General features: G+C 34.9%; 1 protein-coding gene and 1 pseudogene across 2 annotated transcripts in view; one reads left to right on the forward strand and one right to left on the reverse strand.

The window, feature by feature from the left end:
* The window catches only part of ROCK2 (Rho associated coiled-coil containing protein kinase 2), a gene marked incomplete at its 5' end in the record, with an annotated part of 137691 nt that overhangs the window by 47972 nt on the left and 67516 nt on the right, over positions 1-22203 (reverse strand). The window contains 2 exons of the mRNA XM_082672788.1: positions 7770-8030; positions 19171-19308. Of these exons, the coding sequence (XP_082528914.1) occupies positions 7770-8030; positions 19171-19308 (399 nt within the window). The remainder of the gene's footprint in view (positions 1-7769; positions 8031-19170; positions 19309-22203) is intronic.
* LOC309833795 (large ribosomal subunit protein uL22-like) lies at positions 1770-2323 on the forward strand (annotated as a pseudogene). Its single transcript has one exon. The product of its transcript is annotated as a large ribosomal subunit protein uL22-like (transcript).

The following is a 22203-nucleotide window of genomic DNA, read 5'->3' on the forward strand; positions in this document are numbered from 1 at the left end:
CCTCCAGCTATGTACAAACATGCAAAGACTTTACAGATTAACTTAAATGCCCTTCATTTCCTTTACCTGCCTGGTTAAAAAGTGTGTCACCTACGTTCCTTATAACCAAGCTATACAACTACCAAAATACTAAGTATTATAACCACCTTGGAAAAAGGAAGTTCAATGTATTTTATAAACATGATTTATATAAACGTTTTTATTTAAATTCAATAAAATGTATATTAAACATGAGAGATTAATTTTAGAAGCAATCTTTTCTTTCCTCAAATCAGCAGAAATAACTCCATGATTTTATTTTCCCAAGTATTCAGCAAATAGAGGTCATTTTAGTTTGAATATAAATTAATAAAATAAAACATTTGGAAATAACTGAGCAAATTATGATGGTAATACTCTGTAAGGGTTATTACTTAGGATAAAAAATGAAGATGACAGTGCCTGACTACAAAAGGCAGTGTATAAAATTAATTTTTATCATTAACTATCCTACATTTTAGACTTCTACTGAAGGAAAAATTCATAGAGACTTACTAGGGTAAATAAAATCTCTTTATTTCACATGTATCCATATAAATTAGACTTCAAAAAAATGAATCTTGTGAGATCTTAAGAGCTAAAACCTGGCGAGACACAGAAGTACCACTAAAAGAAAAATTATTTAGCATTCAAAGGTTCAGAAGAAGGAGAGCAAAGGATAACATACAAAAAAGAATTGGCGGACAAGTTAGACTTCAGAGGAGAGAGGGTTGGTATGGTAGCTTAGACAGAAAAAAGAGCAAAAACAAAGGAACAAGAATGACTTTATATAAAACAGGTTGAAGAAATGCAGTAAAGTCCAAATCAGCTAAATGTAAAGTTTCACACTGATGAAGCTGGGAAAGGTAAGATGGAGATCAGTTTGAATAACCGATTACTTGTAGAATAAATACTTTGGTAGGAGTAAAGAATTTTTACTAGGTAAACTCTGTTACTGGTACTCTGTTTTTGGAAAATTAATATTCTAACCACCATCTTTGGCAACCACCTATTGAGAGTTAAAATTTTTTAAAATAAACATTTGGGAAAGATATTTAAAAACTATCTCATGGGGGCTTCCCTGGTGGTACAGTGGTTGGGAGTCCGCCTGCCAATGCAGGGGACACGGGTTCAAGCCCCGGTCCGGGAAGATCCCACATGCCGCGAAGCGGCTAAGCCCTTGCGCCGCAACTACTGAGGCTGCGCTCTAGAGCCCGCAAGCCACAACTACTGAAGCCCCTGTGCCTAAGAGTCCGTGCTCTGCAACAAGAGAAGCCCCTGCTTGCCACAACTAGAGAAGGCCCGCATGCAGCAACGAAGACCCAACACAGCCAAAAATAAATAAATAAAATAAATAAATTTATTTTAAAAAAAAAAACCCTATCTCATGGGGAAGTTCTCAAATTATATAAATATAAAATCTACATTTATTACAAATGTAGGAAATACAGGAAGCCTAAAATGCAGAAATACAGGAAGGCTAAACCACAAACTAAAGAGATTGGTTTACCTACAGGGAGTGAGTGGGAAAAGGGTAGAAAGAAGCAAGTACAAGAATGGGATGGTGGGATAAGGAGGGGGTGATCCTTCTCTGAGCATGCAATTTGTATAGTTCTGACTCTTAAACCAGAGGAGTGCTTCACATATCCAAAAAACAAAATCAACCAGATGTGGGACAACTCTAAATGGAATACAAACAGTAAGAAATGGACCTGGCTTTTCCGGTAAGTGGCCTGAGGTGACCTCTAAAAATGGTTCGCTATTCACTTGACCCAGAAAACCCCACAAAATCATGCAAGTCGAGAGGTTCAAATCTTCGTATTCACTTTAAGAACACTAGTGAAACGGCCCAGGCCATTAAGGGTATGCATATCCGAAAAGCCACCAAGTATCTGAAGGACGTCACTTTAAAGAAGCAATGTGTGCCATTCCGTCGTTACAATGGTGGAGCTGATAGGTGTGCCCAGGCCAAACAGTGGGGCTGCACGCAGGGTCGGTAGCCCAAAAAGAATGCTGAATTTCTACTGTACATGCTCAAAAATGCAGAGGGTAATGCTGAACTTAAGGCTTAGATGGAGATTCTCTGGTCATTGAGCATATCCAGGTGAATAAAGCCTCCAAGATGCGGCGCAGGACTTACAGAGCTCATGGTTGGATCAACCCATACATGAGCTCTCCCTGCCACACTGAGATGATACTTACTGAAAAAGAAAACACTGCTCCTAAACCAGAAGAGGAGGTTGCCCAGAAGAAAAACATATCCCAGAAGAAATTGAAGAAACAAAAACTTATGGCCTGGGAATAAATGCTGCAAAAAATAAATGCAAATAAAAGTAAAAAAAAAGAAATGGACCTGTTTCATAAATTAATAACATAACCACACCAAAGAGAGTAGAGAGGAAAAGAACTGACCTAGGTTACTTTGGAAAACAGTTGTAGTGTAGATAATGAGAGCCAGTTTTCTCACTATCCAAAGAAGTAATCATGAAACAGAAAGGAGGAAGACTAGAATGAACCCTGTGGTGTAGGACTAGAATCAGAAGTATCATATGAACTCATAATTTTTAATACACTTTATATACAGACAGGTACAGAATTAAATATGAACATGTGTGTGCATGTGAGTTAGTAGACACAGTATATACAATATACACACATCCACTGACAGAGCCTAGAAATAATGACACTCCAGGAGCAATGAGTACATCCAGCACCCAAATACTGATTTTTAAATACCATTCTTAAATAAAAGGAATTAGAGCTTCTTGGAGAAGTGTTTGATTCCAGGCCTGGGACAGAGAAAATATACGATAAGTGTTCAACAGATGGAAGGGAGGGAGGGAGGGACGGCGGGAAGGACGGAGGGAGGGAAGAAAAAAGAAATAAAGAAAAGAAATGCTCCCTAAAGGGTACATTTGGAGAAAGACATAGAAGCCAACTTAAAAAGCCTTCACAAGGTAAGCAAACTCTGGACTGAGTTTCAATGTGTGAGTAGGAATTTGCCAAGCAGTGTATATTCAACAGCCTATATGAAGGCTAGGAATCATAACATACCATGGTATAAAAAGAACTGTATGTAATTTAAGATCTCTGAACCACAAGGTACAAGAGGTCAAATGATACAGAATGAGGGTGAAAAAGTAGGCAGGGATCATATCACCATAAGAGGCTTCATATGACTAGCTAAGGAGTTTGAACTTTATTCAGTAGGTGACAGAAATCTACTAAAGGGTTTCAAGCTGGAGAGCAACATAAACAGGTATGCATTTTCAAAAGCTTCTTCAAAAGTACTTTATCTTAAATGGATCAGATAATGTGTGTTTGCTAAATACATGAGTGTTTTATAACTGACAAAATATCATAAGTCGAAAGATTTACTGAAAACACAAAATGGGTCAATCACAAATCTTGGAGTTGCTCTAAGAAACTATTCAAAATGCCTGCTGTTGGGACTTCCCTGGTGGCGCAGTGGTTAAGAATCTGCCTGCCAACGCAGAAGACATGGGTTCGAGCTGCGGTCTGGGAAGATCCCACATGCTGCGGAGCAACTAAGCCCGTGCACCACAACTACTGAGCCTGCGCTCTAGAGCCTGCGAGCGACAAGTACTGAGCCCTTGTGCCACAACTACTGAAGCCTGCACGCCTAGAACCCGTGCTCCGCAACAAGAGAAGCCACCGCAATGGGAAGCCCGCGCACAAAGAAGAGTAGTCCCTGCTCACTGCAACTAGAGAAAGCCCGCGCAGCAACAAAGACCCAACGCAGCTAAAAATAATTTTTTTAAGTTATAAAAAGAAAAGAAAAAAAAAGCCTCCTGTGAGGGTGGAAAAGAAAAACTGTAAGTGAAATTCTTAATTATCAGAAGCGTTGAAAGCTTCAGCTTGACTACTACATAGTCTGGAGCGTATTCAGTCCATTTGAACAATTAAAAATGAGCACTTGCACCAGGGGCTACTTTCTCAGAGAGGCGTGTCCCCTCCCTGCCTCGTAAGACTGCTGGCTAGTGGAAGGTCCTGCTTCTTGTGCTCTATCTAGAAGACAGCCCAGTTGCTTCAGAACTCCATTTCCATCTGCAATTTGCGGCACACACAGGCGCAAAGCTGCCTGTTATTCCAATCATCTCCCTGGATACCAATTATTATTTTCGTTTGGGCTCTGGTTACAAAGCTGCATAGCTTTTGAATGGTCTGTTCCTATTTCTCCCATAAACCTGTCCTTTTAAATGTATAATTTTGCAGAAAATAGGGCTTTTCAGAAACATGAGTAGAAATGCCTGTATTTTAAAAATTGATGTCACTTGTAGAAGGGTTAAGAACACTAACATTTTACCTGTTAGCTTTTAAAAATTTATAGCTTCAATCTAATCCAATGGTATACACTAGAATATTAATGGATAAAATCTTATACTATTTTCAGTAATTTAAAATACTAATGTAAAATTGTGCCTTAAAAGGAGGTGAAGGTTGCTATGAAATGCATAATGACAGGCATAGAGGGAAGTCAACTTATCTGATCAATGCAGGTAATTTTAAATAGCAGTACTCCTTGACTGTCACTGAGATAATCTAGATGTAAATATACTAACTGTGACTTTCACTCACACCCAGATATTTATTTCAGGGAGAAAAAGGATAACAACACCAAGAAAATTGTGTAACCTGCAATCTATCAATGACAGAATTTAATGAAACAGCATTACTCTTATCAGTGATAGTAACAATTTTAGTCCTTATATAAGGTTATAATTTTATAGTTGTATTTTACTTTGCTTTTATCCACGGAATAATGTTTTACGTGAAGCCAGAAGAGCTAAAAAATAATTCGAGCATCTCTGTCTTTATTACAGATAAAGGGTTGGCAAACTTTTTGTATAAAGAGCCAGATAGTAAATATTTTAGGCTTTATGAGATACATAGGGTTTCTATTGCATATCTTCTTTTTAAAAACAATTTTTTTAAAATGGAAAAAACGTTTTTAGCACAGAAACTATACAAAACTAAGCCACAGGCCAGATTTGGCCCTGTGCTCTAGTTTGTCAATCCCTTCTATAGATATACAGATGAATAAGAATGAAACTGTGAACATTTCTAATGGCTCTAAGACCATAATAATAATCAAAGGCAAACGAAGTGATGAACCTGAAACTTGCAATAACACTATTCTCATTAACAACTAACATAACAAAATTATAAATTCTATGTACTATAGTTTTAATTAAAAATTCCTTTGTTCTTCAACATTACATAGTTACTCTCATTATTAATATTACTGGAGGAACGGGGGTTTGGCGTAAAACAAACAACAATCTAAAAGTTCAATATTAACAAATATATTTGACTACATCATAATTAAGGATTTCTGTTCAAACAAAGATACAGATGAGTAGCACACTGGAAGATGATTATCAGTGATATCTGTTGAACCAGTATCTAGATTATATAAGGAATCCCTGCACATCAACAAACCACCAATTTTTAAAGGGTCAAAAGTACACAACACAGGTTAATTCACAAAGGAGACTGAGAAGTATATGGAGAAAGGTTTGACATCAACTGTTAAGATTAATAAAAAATTTAAAAGATACTACTTTACACACCAATGGAATTTGGTAAGATTTAGAGAGTGAATAAAAGGAAGGGTGAGTGAGGATATGGGGAGACAGGATCTCTCATGCACTATTAGCAAGAGGTTATAACATTTACAGCCATTCTGGAGACCAGGTAATACTTCATGTATCCTCTGAGATCGTACTCTCACTTCTAGGGTTTATATTTAGAGGAAACCCTTGTCAGAATAGACAGACACGAGACATGTATGAAAATGTTCAACATGGTACTGTTGGTAACAGGGAGCTGGATGTGACTTAGGGGGAATAATAAGTAAATAATAATAACACAAGGGGGAATTATAAGTAAAATTAAGAGATACTATGGAATACTAAAAAGCAGTGAGCTACTTTACATATCAGGAATAGACATAAAACAATGTTGCATGAAAAAGGTTAACAACAAAATGACAACAATCCGTTAGACTATTTATACATATATACACTATACTAATAGTCTCTAAGAGCTTATAAACACATTACAATGGCTGTGTATTAGGGGAAAAGAGAATAAGACAAAAACTGAAAGGGGGAAAACATAATTTAAAAAAAAACAACAAGATGGGGCCTTTGTGTATACTACTAATGACAATAAGCTGTGAGCCAAGGAGCATAATTAACTGAACCATATGTACCTAAATTAAAAATAGTAAACAAAATTATATATACCACATTTTTATTTTGCCTTACAAAGAAGCAAGATACTTAAGTAGCTGAATTTAGTACTCACTTACATGCTTATAAAATTATCTTGTAAACAACATATTCTGTTCCGTTCCTCTACACCTTCTTTCCTTAACCACCTTTACCTATCCTAAAAACATGTGGTGTGATTTCTCTGCACCCTCCCAAGTTTTCGATTTAATGAAAATCAGAATACACTCATAGATGTGCAGCACATAAACATTATTCGTTACGATTAACAGACATTAAAAAGTTTAGCGTTCTATTAGAAAATTATTTCTACTTTATTTTCATTAAATATGATTTTCACTGTTAATCACTTCATACTGTAGTATGATAAACACCACAAGAGGGAGCTTTGGGTACAATCAAATACTCTACCTACTAAACATTAATATATGCAGAACACAAACATAGTAATACTCTATGAAGAAGACCAAAGAACCAAAGGGATGTTATGTTTTAGCTGGGCAAACAGGGCATACAATCCTAGATAGATAAAAGTGGCCTGTGAAGTACAGCACAAATTCTAAATAAGTAACATTATGGAAATTACGACAGAGAGTGATCAGTCAGGTTAGGATTATTAGGCAGCACTTTCTATAGGAGGTAAAAATCTGAGCTGAGCTTGGAAGACTATGGATCACTGATGATGGTAGGACAATCAATAAAATTGAGTATCACACAGGAGGCATAAATAAGTTAAGAAGTAAAGAGAAAAGAAAAATCAACTTAATTCAAAATGAACATCTTGACAAGATAATTAACAAGAATACATAGGAAATAAAACATGATCCCTCCCCATCAGGAATTACTGCCAGGAATTACAGTACACTTACAGAGAAAAAAGACAAGGGATATAAATTTCGCAACAAAAATAAATCAACACCATAGTTAGCTATGAAGTTAATGCTACTGAATCAATTAATCATAATATGAACTGTTCAACAGGTAAAAGCACAACAATAAACTTGCCCCCAAGTTTATTCTATGTGGTTGATACAGATGGGGTTGGTAGGAGTTGGTAAATTTCTACCTTACCTCTTTTATTAAAGGAAAAATACAGAAATAATAATGATGATAGAAATACCCATGTACCTTAATTTGTATTTTGTGTCCTACTTCTTCAACTAGATCATTATATGCACACGAACTAGTTTTGATTGGTAGCAAATGTTTGTCAAGATTCTATGAGGAAGATAACTATTTATCTGATAACTAGTTATTTCAGTTTTTATTTCTCTTGGATTCACCAAATCTACAAACAAAGTACTCTACAACTATATGAATGATTAGTAAAGTAAATGTTTTGATTTGGATATTTTATTACCTTGTCTGAGTCATTACACAGTTAGCAAAACTAAATTTATCTTTGTTTAAAACTATGAAGTCCAGATTTCAAGTGTTCCTTTATTTTTGTCTCTCAGAAAACTACCATTTTTTTTTTACTTGCTTGTTACTTACTTCATCCATCTTCATACATGTGCCAAAATCTGCTAATTTTAGATGTCCATGTTTATCCAAGAGCATGTTGTCAGGCTTCACATCTCTGTGAATTAAACCCATGGAGTGTATGGCATCCAAAGCAAGAACAACTTCAGCAGTATAAAATTTGGCCCATTTTTCAGGTACATCATAGTTACTCATAAGGTTTACAAGGTCTCCACCAGGCATGTACTCCATTACCATGTACAGATACTTATCATCTTGAAAGGCACAAAAGAGCTGGAAAACAAAACAAGAAGGAAAAAAAAATTTTTTAATTTAAAAAAAGAAAAGAAATGAAAGAACGAAAGAGAAAGAAAGAAAACCAAAACCATTAAGAGAACAAAACCCCAAAGCTATTACTGCTATTGAAAAAGATAAATTATTGTATAACCAAAACAGCATTAAACTTTAGGAAATCTGTGATTTTAGATTTGGACATCTTTAATGAAAAAACCGCTATCCAATAAAACTTTTATATGGGTATCTTCTTCATGCTTACTTAAAAAAATGCATAAATGTATCATTTTCCCTCTCAGAGAATACAGGAATCTATTTAAATAGAAATATTTTAAAAGAGAAACAGATTAAGAATGAGGAACATAAAAGGTGAAAGAATGACAAAAGAACAGATAATAAAAAAAAAAAGCCCAGCTTTCTGAAAACAAAACAAATTACTGCACATAACTCACAATGAAGAGAGCTGAGGAAGCAGGAGAGGTTTAGAAAAACCTAAAATGCCAGATTCAGTAGATGTAAGAGGGAATAAGTCCCATACCACTGGGAAGAGTAATTCGTAGCCACATTTGGAACTGGGCCTTCTCCTCTCTTCCCTTCCCCATCATCTTGCTCATAATCAACAGTAAGTGGCAGTGATACCTGCACTCAGACTAAAGCAGTGGCACTGGGACCAGAGAAACAGGACACCAAGCTAGGTTGCTACTGATCCCCTGGAGAGACAAGAGAAACCACAAATTCAGAAGGAAAGGTATCTGTACATTCCACCCAACGACATGTCCCACCCCTCCTGAAAGCAACCAATGTAAACAGAAAAGATTTCTACAAATAGGAAAAAGAACAAAACCAAGAATCAACATTTCAGAAAAATCAGTATCATGAAATAGAGGCAAAGCAATTCAAGAAACAGAAAGTTAACAGTCAAGGAAATGCTTAAAATAGGACAAACTAAGAACAGCTTTAAAAATGTAAAAATCAATACCCTCAAAAGAGTAACAAGCCACAGCAATTAAACAAGAGGATGATATGGGGGAAAAACCTGAAGCTTTGGAATTAAATATACAACTGATGATAAGAGAAAAACAAATTACAGAGCTTGAAAACTGAGCAAAGTAACTTTCTCTGAAGACACTGAAGGATTCGGAGATGAAAAACAGAGCAAAGATAGCAAAGCTCTGACATCTAAAAGCAGTCTGGAAGAGAGAAAATAAACCAGAAGAAAAAGAAAAAAAAGAAATAGCAAACAAAAACTTCTAGAAATGAATAAAGTCAAAAATCTAAGATTGAAAGATCTCAAATGAAACAAGAGAGAAACTAAGACAGTCAGTGCTAAACTCTCAGAAATCCAGCAGAAAAATTCTAAAAGTTTCCAAAGAAAAAAAGTACCTTATGTACAAAAATGTAAATCATATTGTCAACAAACATCTCAGCCAGCACAGAATACAAAAAACAGAGCTGTATCTTCGAAACTTTGAAGGAAAATAATTTTGATCCTAGAATACGGCAGTTTAAAAAAAATCAATACGATGGCAAAATAAATATGTATTACATCATTCATATTCTTAGAAATCTGATAACAAACCACTTCTGAAAGAATTGTTCAAGGATATAGTTCGACACAATGAATAAATCCAAGTAAGAGAATTACGAGATACATAAGAAAAAGGGACAAATAAAGAATCCAGAAAAGCTTATTACTGACATAAAATTAAATATTTATTTGAGAGAGTCAAGCCAAAATCAGAATAATTTTAAAATGGAAGGTGGTGAGATGCAGGGAAGGAAGGGATGAAAAGGCATAAGGCTGGTTACCAAATTGAGAAAGTGTGTGTGTGTGTGTGTGTGTGTGTGATGCTATTAACTCTAAATGATAAAAGGAAAGATGTATACAAATGGAGAGACACTCATGTTCCTGGATAGAAAGACAATAGTATAAAGATGGCAATTCTCTCCAAATTGATCCACAGAATCAATGCAAACTCTATATCCCAGCAAGTTTTCTTTCCAGAAATTAACAAATTGATTATAAAATTTCTATGGAAATGCAAATAACCCAGAGGAGCCAAAACTATCTTACAACAGAATAAAGCAGGAGCACTTATACTTTCCAATTTCAAAATTCAAAACAAAACTAATGTTTTCAGGACAGTACTGGTATGGTATAAGGACAGACATACAGATCAATGGAACAGAAGTGACAGCCTAGAAATAACCCTTATGTCTATAGGTCAAGAGTTTGTTTTTTTTTTTTTTAACAAAGGTGCCAGAGTAATTTAGTGGTGAAAGAACAGTCTTTTCAATAAATGGTGCTTGAACAATTGGATATTCAAAGACAAAAATATGAACATTTTTAGATCCCTACTTCACATCATACTCAAAAACTAACTCAAAGTAGATCACAGGACTAAATTTAAGAGTTAAAACTAGAAAAATCTTATGAAAAAACATAGGAGAAAAATCTTTTATCACCTTGGATTAGGCAACGATTTCTTCTAACACCAAAAACACAATTGACAAAATGAAAAACTGACACGTAAGATTTGATCAAAATAAGAATTTTCTGGCTTCAAAAAATCCTATTAAAAAATGAAAAGACAAATCACAGGTTGGAAAAAATACTAACAAGTGATATATATAATAAAATACCTAGACTACATAAAGGACTCCTACAACTCAACAATAAGACAAGTAACAATTTTTTAAAGGGCAAAAATGTGAATAGACATTTCACCAAAGAAGATATATGAGTGGTCAATAAGCACATGAAAAGATGGTAGTCATTGGGGAAATTCTAATTAAAACCACAATGAGATCCCACTTTATACCCACCAGAATGGCCATAATAAAAATGACAGAAAACATCAACTGTTGGCAAGAATATGGAGAAACCGGAACCTCATCTATGCTGGTAAGAACGTAAAATGGCACAGCCACTTTGGGAAACAGTTCGGCAATTTCTTAAAAAGTTAAACATAAATTTCCCACATAACTAAGAATTCCAGTCCCAGGTACCTACCCAAAAGAAATGAGGTATGTCCACAGAAGACTTGCATGCAAATGTTCACAGCAGCATTATTCACTATTTATAATAGCCCCAAAGTGGAAACAATTCAAATGTCCATCAAATGGTAAGTGGACAAACATAATAGGGTATATCCACATACTCTTTCCACCTCAACTGGGTATACAATTCTGATGCCAAGCACCTAGAGTTAGCATCACATACCACAAGCTAAGAGGCCAGTCTTTCACAAGACCCTCACTTCAGACATCAGCTGTCCTTCCGTACTTTGGAAGTCCCCAAGCCACCAGCATTTCTGATTAACTAACTTCAAATTCTGGAGTTCCCATGACCCACTCAGGTTCGATAATTCACTGGGTTGACTCAAAGAATTCAGGAAAGCACCATACATATGATCAAAGTTTTACTGTAAAGGATACACATAAGGTGAGGTCTGGGAGGGAACAGAGCTTCTGCAACTTCTCCTTGTGGAATCAGGGTGAATCACCATCCCAGTACACCAATGTCTTCACCAACCAGGAAGCGCCATTGAGTGTCAATGTCCACAGCTTTTATTAGGGTCTCATTATATAGGCATGATTAATTAAATCATTGGCCATGTGATTAAACTCAATTTCCAACCCGCTTCCAGTACCCCAAAGGCTGGAAGGCTGAAAGTCCCAATCCTCTAATCACATGCTCATTCTTTCTAACGATCAGTCCCCATCTCATCCAAAAGTTATCAAAAAGCCACCAGGAGTTGTCTCATTAGCATAACAAAGACACTCTTAACACTAAGGAAATCCAAGAGCTTCTGAAGCTCTTGTGCTAAGAACTGGGGACAAACACCAAATACATTGTTGATTAAACCACATACAATGGGCTATGCTATTCAGCACTAAAAAATGAAATACAAGACATGCTACAATGTGCATGAACTTCAAAAATAGTATACTAAGGGAAAGAGACAACATGTTGTATGATTCCATGTTTCTGAAATGTCCAGAAAAGGCAAATTACGGAGACAGAAAGCACATTTGTGGTTACCTGGGACTGGAGGGGAATGGGAAATGACTGTAAGTAGTTATAACTGATCATTTGGGGACGATGAAATATTCTAAAAATCAGGTTTTAGTGATGGGTACACAATTCCATAAATTTCCTAAAAATCATTTAATTGTACAAGTTGACCGCAAACAATTTAATTATTCGTAAGAGACGAAAACTGGAAACAACCCAAATGTCTATGAACAGATGAACAGGATAAACAAACTGTCATATATCCACACAATGGAATACTATTACGCAATAAAAAGAAATGAACTACTGATATATCGCATCACGGATAAATCTCAAAACAATTTTGTCGAAGAAAGCCAGATGCGATGGGATTAAAGTTTGAATGAACACTGCAGAAAAAAGATCAGTGAACTTAAAGACATAGCAGGGGTCCCCCTGCCCCCCACGGGCCACTGACTGATACCAGTCCACGGCCTGTTAGGAACCAGGCCGAATAGCGGGAGGTGAGCGGGCGGGCAGGTGAGTGAGCGAAGCTTCACCTGCCACTCCCTATCGCTCGCAGCACCGCCTGAACCATCCCCTCCACCCACACCCCATCCGTGGAAAAACTATTTTCCAAGAAACCAGTCCCTGGTGCCTAAAAGGTTGGGGACTGCTGAAACATAGCATAAAAACTATACAAAATGAAGCACACCTGAAAAACAAAAACAGAAACAGACTGAGGAAAGAAAAGAAACAGTATCAGTTACCTATGGGACAACATCAAGCAAATTCCATATGTGTAACTGTAGTCTGAGAAAGGGGTTGAGGGGTAAATGGATGGAAAGTGAGACAGAAAAAATATTTGAGAAAATAATGGTCAAAATTTTCTCAAACTTGGTAAAATCTGTAAACCCACAGGTCTAAGAAGCTAGTCAGGGTTCATATCCAAAATAAAAACAATTCCTACAAATTTTTTTATTCAATCAATTGACAGACAACGTAATGGGAAAATGAGCAAGAGACTTAAACAGGCATTTCACAAAAGAGAATATTCAACTATGAAAAGGTAGTAAATCTCACCAATAAACTGGAGTAACCTGGATAAGAGATATTCAATGGTTTCACTTATATAAAGTTCAATAAACAGGAAAAATATAGTTTCTGAGTGCTTGTTTAGGTGGTATACTGGAAAGAAAACAATGAAACAATTACTAATAAAGCCAGAAGAACGTTTATTCTGGGGGGAACACATGGAGGTAGTGACTGGGAAAGAGCACAAGGGGACTTAACAGAGTACATACTGGCAATGTTTATTTTTGACCTGAGTTGTGAATACATGGGTGTTTGCTTTGTAATTAATCATTCTGCTGCTTTTTATGTACTTTTCTATGCATGTTACAAATAAAACCATTTTTTAAAAAAATAAGCAGAATTCAAAGAGAAACATAACTTCAAATGAGTTTATAGGTATCTCTCCTTATCCTCTCATTACCCAATATTCAAACAGAGATATCTGTATTGGAAAATAAGGACTGACAAAGTCAGGAAGGTAAAGAAACTAGAAAAGAACAATATAAACCCAAAGAAAACAGTAGCTAGAAAAAAAAAAATTTAAGCAGGAAATAACTAAAAAGAAAGCCTAAAAGGTATATTTTGTAAATAAAACGAAAAACACATTAAGACCAAAAAGTTTACAAATATGCCATTCAACAGAAAAGTGAAAAAGACAGAGTCACAGAAATATAAACGAACTCAAGAAATTAAAAAACCTGACTCAGTCAACAATCATATGAAAAATTAAAAGGTTGGTAGAAGATCCAGTTGGGAAGGAGGGAGGGAGAAATTTAAACACAGGAGTGGCATAAATTAATTTTAGGATAGCAGCTATCTCTCAGAAGAAAGGCAGGGAAAAAAGATTGGGCCAGAGAACAAAAAGTAGTTCAATCATTTTGCTGTACAGCAGAAACAAACACAACATTGTAAATCAACTATATTTCAATAAAATAAATATTTTTAAAAAGTATTTCAACAGTTTTTCAAAATTAGAAAATTAAAATTAAGTATGGTAAAATTTGCTAAATGTGTGTAAGACTGAAACCAAAGGAAGTTTCCAGATGCCTTATTTGTTAGACAAGCAAGAAAAGCTATTTACCAATGGTGAATACTTAAATTGTGTTTGGTTTTGCATCAGCTGAAGAAATGTGTCTAGAGAAAATCAACTTTAAGACGAAATCTTTCAGCAACAACAGTTGCTCAAAGATTTGAGAATACTGGGAGCAATATTAATCACCAATTTTAAAACAAATGATTTCAAGTGTTTTTCCTTGACTCTTGATGAGTCAACAGATATTATTAATACTATTCAGTAGTTACTGTTTATTGGAGGGGTGCCAAGTTTGAAGTTGAATACAGGATTAGCCTCTATGAACAGTCCACATAGATCAACTACAGACAAAAATACTTTAAAAGAAATTGAGCAAACATTAATTCAGTACAACCTGAAGTAATACCTGGTAAGGTGTGTTACAACAGATGCTGGTAAAAATATATGTGGAACAGAAAAAGGCTTAGCTGGACAAATTTACAAAGCTTGTGAAAATGTATGCTGTTCAAAGTCTATGGTTATTTTTCATAATATTGATCAATAGGTACAGTGTGGAAAATATATTTGAATCTCATGTGTTAATAAATAAGTAGTATTGATGGTGTTATTTGCTCTTGTTGACTTAACCATCACCATCAGTTCTGTGAATTTTTGCCAGAAATAGAAGCTGAATATCCTGACTAACCCTGCTACACAGCAGTTCAATGGCTTAGCAGTGGTAAGGTTCTACTGCAATTATTTGAGCTCAGAGATGAGACTGAAATTTGTCTGATCAAAATCACCCTCAACCACTATGACTGAACTGAACAGCTTTGGAAATTAGCTTTAGCTGCAACTTGATAATGTTTCTTAATACCTAAATGACCTAAAATGGCAAGGCAAAACAGCGCTATATGCAAAACTTATTCTATGACACAATCATTTTTATGACAACTAACATCAAGCTACTGTATATACTTTCCCATGCTATCAAAATCAAAACAATACATGAGATCTCTATTTCTACACAAATTTGCAGTGGATATACTTTCTGATCTCAGACTACAATCTCACAGTTCCAGCAGCATTTTTTGGACATGAATGTAAGTGCAAAGGAAATATCCATTAAAAAATCCATTTGAGCTTTGCAACTGAGAAGCTTCTACCCAACCTTCAATTGGAATTGATTAATCTGCCATGGAATGACAGTGCTAAAAGGTAAACATCAAGAGAAGAATTTAACAGAATTCTATAAACGCCTTCCAAGTGACAGATATGCTCAATCAAAACCATGTACTCAAGGTCAACACCAAGAGTCACAAATGGTAGGTTAGTATGTACCCTTGATATGATGTGATGAAAATGGCACTTTACTTCTGTAGTTTTTCTCTCAAAAACCCATAACCCTGGTCTAAATAATGAGGAAAACATCGAATTCCAGTAACAGAGCATACACAGCCTACAATAAAACTGAGAAGTATTCTCAAAGCTATAAAGGTCATCAAAAACAAGGAAAGTCAGAAACTGTCACAGCCAAGAGGAGCCTAAGAAGATATGATAACTAAATGTAACATGCTATCCTGGTTGATCCTGGAACAGAAAAAGCACATTAGGCAAAAACTAGGAAAAATCTGAATAAATTATGGACTTTAGTTACTAATAATATATCAATATGGGTTCATTCATTGTAACAATGTACCTTACTAAAGCAAGATGTCAATAATAGGGGAAACGGTACAGGGGGTATATGGGAGTTCTCTACTATCTGCTCAATTTTTCTGTAAATTTTTAAAACTGTCTTTAAAAATAAAGTCTACTGATAAAAAATAAATCATATGCTGGTGGATAATAGTATTTAGCAGTAACTAGCTGTGTGAAAACATATTTTCTGATAAGACAAATATATAAAATCTTTTTATACATCAGTATTAATAGAACATCTACAATCGATTTTGATAGGAACACTGATTGTGAACCCCAATTTTGCAAACTGTTATTGCCTCAGAAAATAATTTCATTCTTCTCCCTAACAGACCTGTATTTTTTCAATTGTATTATTATATTTTGAATTTCATCAATAAAAAATTTGTACAAATTTGTTTGCTTGTTATGTAAGTATCTATATAATATCTTTGATTTTGCCTCTTGGGCCACAAAGCCTAAAATATTTACTATCTAGCTCTTTACAAAAAAAAGTTTGCCAATTTCTGGTGTGACTGAAACAAGACTGGCCATGACTGCTGTTGAAGCTGAGTGAACAATACATGGGGATTCAATATACTTTCTTTCTTCTTTGGGATATGTTTGAAATGTATCATGATAAATTTTAAAAATTAAAAAATATATCATTAAATACACTGACATTTTTCCTTGAAAGATCTGCAAGCAAGTTCAAACAAGCCTCATGGAATGAATAGTTTCTACTTTATTATATAAACTGTACCAAAGCTCAGAAAAAAGTGGTGTGCTTTTCAACTGTGTCTGTTAGGGTGATCTCACTATGATATGAAAACCAACCAGAAGAGCCTATGTTAAAAATAAATTAAATTAAATTAAAGGTCATATGTCACTTATGCAAATAGATGGATAATTACTTAAAATGTAAGTAAGTCAAATTTGGTATTCTATTGAAAATATCATATTACAGCAAATAGCACTTACTTTAGATTTTACACTACCCTGAAATTTATTTTTTGTGTGTACTATAATAACAGATTAAGCAAGAAAACCATCTCAAAAGATGCTGAAGGAAACATTTCAAATACTTTAACATTACTCCTGATAAAAAATATTTGATAAGCTAAGAACAGATGGGCAGGCCAAATCCTTTACTGTCTTAACCAGAAAGCTTCAGCAAACATCAGATTTAATAGTTAACTATCAGAGCTCTACCCACTGAAGTTTTAAAAAAAAAGATAAGGATGAAAAATTTCTACTATTCAATGCTACACTGAAAGACTGAGCCAATTTTATTTTTTTTCTGTGTATCTACATTTTTTTTCTGAATATCTACATATTTTAAAAATTATTTTCTTATACATAAGTTTCTTCTGATCTTATTTTGGGGAAAAAAGTAATACGGCTTTACTGAAGATCAATCTCTATACAAAGAGACATACTATTATTGTTATGGGAAGACCTAATAGTTCAAAATAATAAAAACAACCCCCCCCCAAAAAAAAAGCCTACCAATTAAAGCAATGCAAGTCAAAATTTTAACTGTATTTTTTAACAGAATGAAAGGCTGATTCTAACTTTATAGAGAAAAATTTTAAGAACTGACAAAAAACTATTATAAAAGGAGAATAATGAGAGAAGACATGCCCTACCAGATACCAAAATAAATGAAAAACTACAGAAATTAAAACAATGATTTTAGTGTATAAACCAATAACAAATCAAAGTAATGGCAAACAGTCCAAAAGAGAAATTCATGTGTATACATGAATACACATGAATGATATACAGGACCTTTCATTTACTTCATGGGGAAAACATGGGCTTTTCCACAAATGGCACTGGGGAAATTGGCTACTCATTTGGGAAAAAGAAATCCTACTTCATAATAAAAATAATAAATTCCTAGTGACTTAGAAACAGAACATCCCCCCTAAAAAAGTAAAAATATAAAAAGTTAAATAAAGTGTAAGAGAATATTTTTATAATCTTGGGGATTATAAACTCCCCATCTTAGGGATGGGGATGGTGTTGCCAGCAAAAATTAAAATATGCAGTCTACAGATTTGACTACATCTAAATTTAAAAACTCAGTAAACAACAGACAAGTAGTAGTCCAAGAGAATATATTTCCAACATATATAACAAAGGATTAATATCCATAATGTATTAACATTCTAACAAACCAATTTTAAAAAAGCAAAACAACACATTAGAAAATGGGATAAGCAGTGGAGAAGGAATACAAATTACTAATAAGCATATGAAATATGCTGAACCTCATAATAAAAAAATGCAACTTAACACAATAACATCTTATTTCTCAAGGATGCAACAAATAAAAATTTAAAACAATTACAATATGCAGCATTTGCTAAAAATTTAGTGAAATAAAACATCTACTGGATAATTAGAGTGTAATATAAACTTGTAAAAAAACTTTCTTTACAAGGCAATTTGGCAATATCAAACAAAATGTCCAATGTGTACACCATATGTCCTGACAATTCCAATGCTAGGAATCTATTCTAAAGAAATATTCACACATGTACAAAAGATGGACCTACAAGCAAGGTTAACTCCATGTGAAGGACAGAAAATGTACAAGACAGGTCTGGAACACTCTGTTATGTATCAAGACGGCAAGCTAGCTATCGAAGACTAACTAAGGCTCTGTCAAAAGGACTCAGTGCCAACCTGAACATGATCACTGCTAAAGGTGTCACAATTTGAGTATGAATAAGATAAAGGACTGAAACACATCAAATAGGTTTTAAGTCCATGAGTTTAAACTGATACTTCTCCCAAAATTGGTCACCTTTGAGGATAAAAGTAAACTAATCCCTTACTTTGAAAACTGGTAAATACAGGGAAAGAATAAAGTATTTATCCTGTCCTTCCTCTGTGACCTGTACTACTGGGTAACCAAGTAAATTCCTTACTTCACAGTCAAATAAAAGGCTGAATTAGGAATCCCAATAATGTGTTACATTATAGGTAATATGAGAATTTTCAAAAATTTTAATGTAGAATTTTTCCCCCTCTTCAAGACAAGCTGATTATTGTTCCTATTATGTAAATCATGAGAAAGAGTAGGTGGGGAACAATGGCATATTGGTAATCAATCCAATTCTTTATAAAGGAATTAAAAAAGAGAAAGTTGCAAGTAATACTTGCTTTTATACAACAATTATTACATGTCTATATAACATACTATTTTGGAAGATTAAACAAGTGTAATGAATCAGATCTTATTAAAAAATAACTGCACTGTCATTACGTGAATGAGATATAGGACTTTCAGCATGCAAAATCAATTCTTACAAATAATAAGCACTCATGAAAAGGGGAAATAAACTTATAAAAGTTAGTATGCTTACCTGAACCACCCAGGGACTGTTGGCAAAGGCCATAATATCTCGTTCCTCCCAGAAAAAAGCAGAATCTGACCTTTTTATCATTTCAAACTTACTAAGAAGCTTCATAGCATAAACTTTCTGTGATGCCTTATGACGAACCTGTTGATTTTTCAAAACACAAGAATTAATTCTTTAATTTTATGAGAAAATGGTGAACAACAGATCATACTATAATGCTGTTCTTAAAGACTTTAGTTACAAAACAAAATGATCCTTAGCTAACTAAGTAAAAACATAACATTTTTAATGAAAGAGGAAAAAATTCCCCACAGCCTAAATATTTCATGAAATATACAACACCTTTAAATGCTAGATTCAATATATAACTACCTCATTTCATCTAAATAAAACTGAATTCATGAAGCTTCATTCCCTCATGTTAATTAAGCTAACCAATTTTAAGAATAAGATGTTGTTAAATGAGAAACTTGTAAGATATATACATGTATCCATCACAATTTGACCATAAGAACCTAATAAATTTAGATATCAAGGGTTATTTGTTAAGTCATCCTTATTTCTTCCTAGATATCCTACTTAAAAGTTTATTTTTTTTAAGGGAAAAACTACCAATAATATGGTTATTTGATCAATTCTTATCTTCTTCATTAGACTGCTAATTCCATAAAGGCAAGGACAGTGTCCATTTTTGACCATCATTTAAATCCTAGAATATAACATAGCAAACTCTACCACAGAGCCAATAAATATTTAATGAATGATAAAAGTTAACACCTACTGGATAATTAATAATAAATAATAACTGCTAACATTTATACTTGGATATCTAGTAGGATGACCAAAACTGAACTCCAAATCTTCACCCCTGAATTTATGTCTCCTATAGTCTTCTCTATTTTAGTAAATGGCATCCTCATTCTTCTAACTGCTCTGGCTAAAAACCTCTGGCTCCTCTTTTTCTCATATAGCTCATAAAAACTCATCAGCAAATCACGTCAGTCTTACCTTCAAACAGTTTCAGAATCCAACCATTTCTAACTACCTCCACTGATACCACCCTGGTCTGACATTTTTTACAGGCATACCTTGTTTTATTGCACTTTGACTTATTGTACTTTGTAGATATTACATTTTTTACAAACTGAATGTTTGTGGCAACACTGTGTCGAGCAAGTCTGTTGGTGCCATTTTTCCAATAGCATTTGCTTACTTCATGTCTCTGTGTCACATTTTGGTAATTCTCACAATATTTCAGACTTTTTCATTGTGATTATTATATTTGTTACAGTGATCTGTGATCAGTAACTGTTCTGGGGTGCCCCAAACCATGCTCATATAAGACAGCAAACTTAATCAATAAATGTTTTATGCGCTCTGACTGCTCCATTGACCTGCTGTTCCCCTGTCTCTTTCCCTGATCTTGGGCCTCCTTATTCTCTGAGACACAACAATATCGAAATTAGGCCAATTCATGATCCTACAATGGCCTGTAGGTGTTCAGATGAAAGGAAGACTCGCACATCTCTCATTTTAAAGCAAAAGCTAGAAATGATTAGACTTAGTAAGAAAGGCATGATGAAAGCCAAGAGAGGTTGAAAGCTAGGCCTCTTGCGCCAGTTAGCCAAGTTGTGAATGCAAAGAAAAAGTTCTTGAAGGAAATTAAAAGTGCTACCCCAGTGAACACACAAATGATAAGAATGCAAAACAGCCTTATTGCTGATATGGAGAAAGTTCAGGTCGGAATAGAAGATCAAACCAGCCACAACATTCCCATAAGCCAAAGCCTAATCCAGAGCAAGGCTCTAACTCTCTTCAATTCTATGAAGGCCGAGAAAGGTGAGGAAGCTGCAGAAGAGAAGTCTGAAGCTAGCAGAAGTTGGCTGCCCGTGAACTTTCCCCATAATGTCAAAGAGCAAGGTGAAGCAGCAAGCGCTAATGTAGGAGATGCAGCAAGTTATCCAAAAGATGTAGCTGAGATAATTAACAAAGGTGGCTACGCTAAACAACATATCCTCTCTGTACATGAAATAGCCTTATACTGGAAAAAGAAGCCATCTAGGACTTTCATAGTTAGAAAGGAGAAGTCAATATCTGTCTTCAAAGTACAGGCTGACTCTCGTGTTAGGAGCTAATGCAGCTGGTGACTTTTAAGTTGAAGCCAATGCTCCTTTACCATTCCGAAAATCCTAGGGCCTGTAAGAATTATGCCAATCTACTGTCTATGCCTTATAAATGCAACAATGAAGTCTAGATGACAGCACATCTGTTGCCAACATAGTTTACTAAATATTTTAAGCCCACTGGGGAGACCTATGCTCAGAAAAAAGATTCCTTTCAAATTATTATTTCTCATTAACAATGTACCTGGTCACCCAAGAGCTCTGATGGAGATGTACAATGATAGTAATGTTGTTTTCATGCTTGCTAATACAACATCCATTCTGCTGCCCATGGATCAAAGAGTCATTTCAACTCTCAAGTCTTATTATTTAAGAAATACATTTTGTAAGGCTATAGCTGCCATAGACAGCAATTCCCCTGATGGATCTGGGTACAGGCAACTAAAAAGTTTCTGGAAAGCATTCACCACTCTAGATGCCAGAAGGACATTCGTGATTCAAGGGAAGAGGTCAAAATATCAACATTAACAGGAGTTTGGAAGAAGTTGATTCCAACCCTCATGGACGATTTTGAGGGGTTCAAGACTACAGTGAAGGAAGTTACTGCAGACATGGGGGAAACAGACTCATTGTTCTCCACCCCAGAACTCGGTTTTCTTCTGAGAAGATACCATAACTTGCAATTTTTTGATGCTGTTTCCTTGTATTGTCTGAGTCCCATATTAGAATGTAAGCTCAACAAAGGTAGGGATTATCCAAAGAGGAAATAGCAAAGGTATGCCAGAGAGCAACTGCTACGGGGTTGATAACAAAACAGAGACACCAGATGTTAAACAGCATTGCAGGCACATTCAATTTCCAGCCAAATAAAGAGTGGAGTAACCTTGATGATTTCCTGCACATTGAGGTGAGA

The sequence above is a fragment of the Grampus griseus genome (genome assembly GCF_964374135.1).
Source record: "Grampus griseus genome assembly, chromosome: 15".
NCBI lineage: Eukaryota > Metazoa > Chordata > Mammalia > Artiodactyla > Delphinidae > Grampus > Grampus griseus.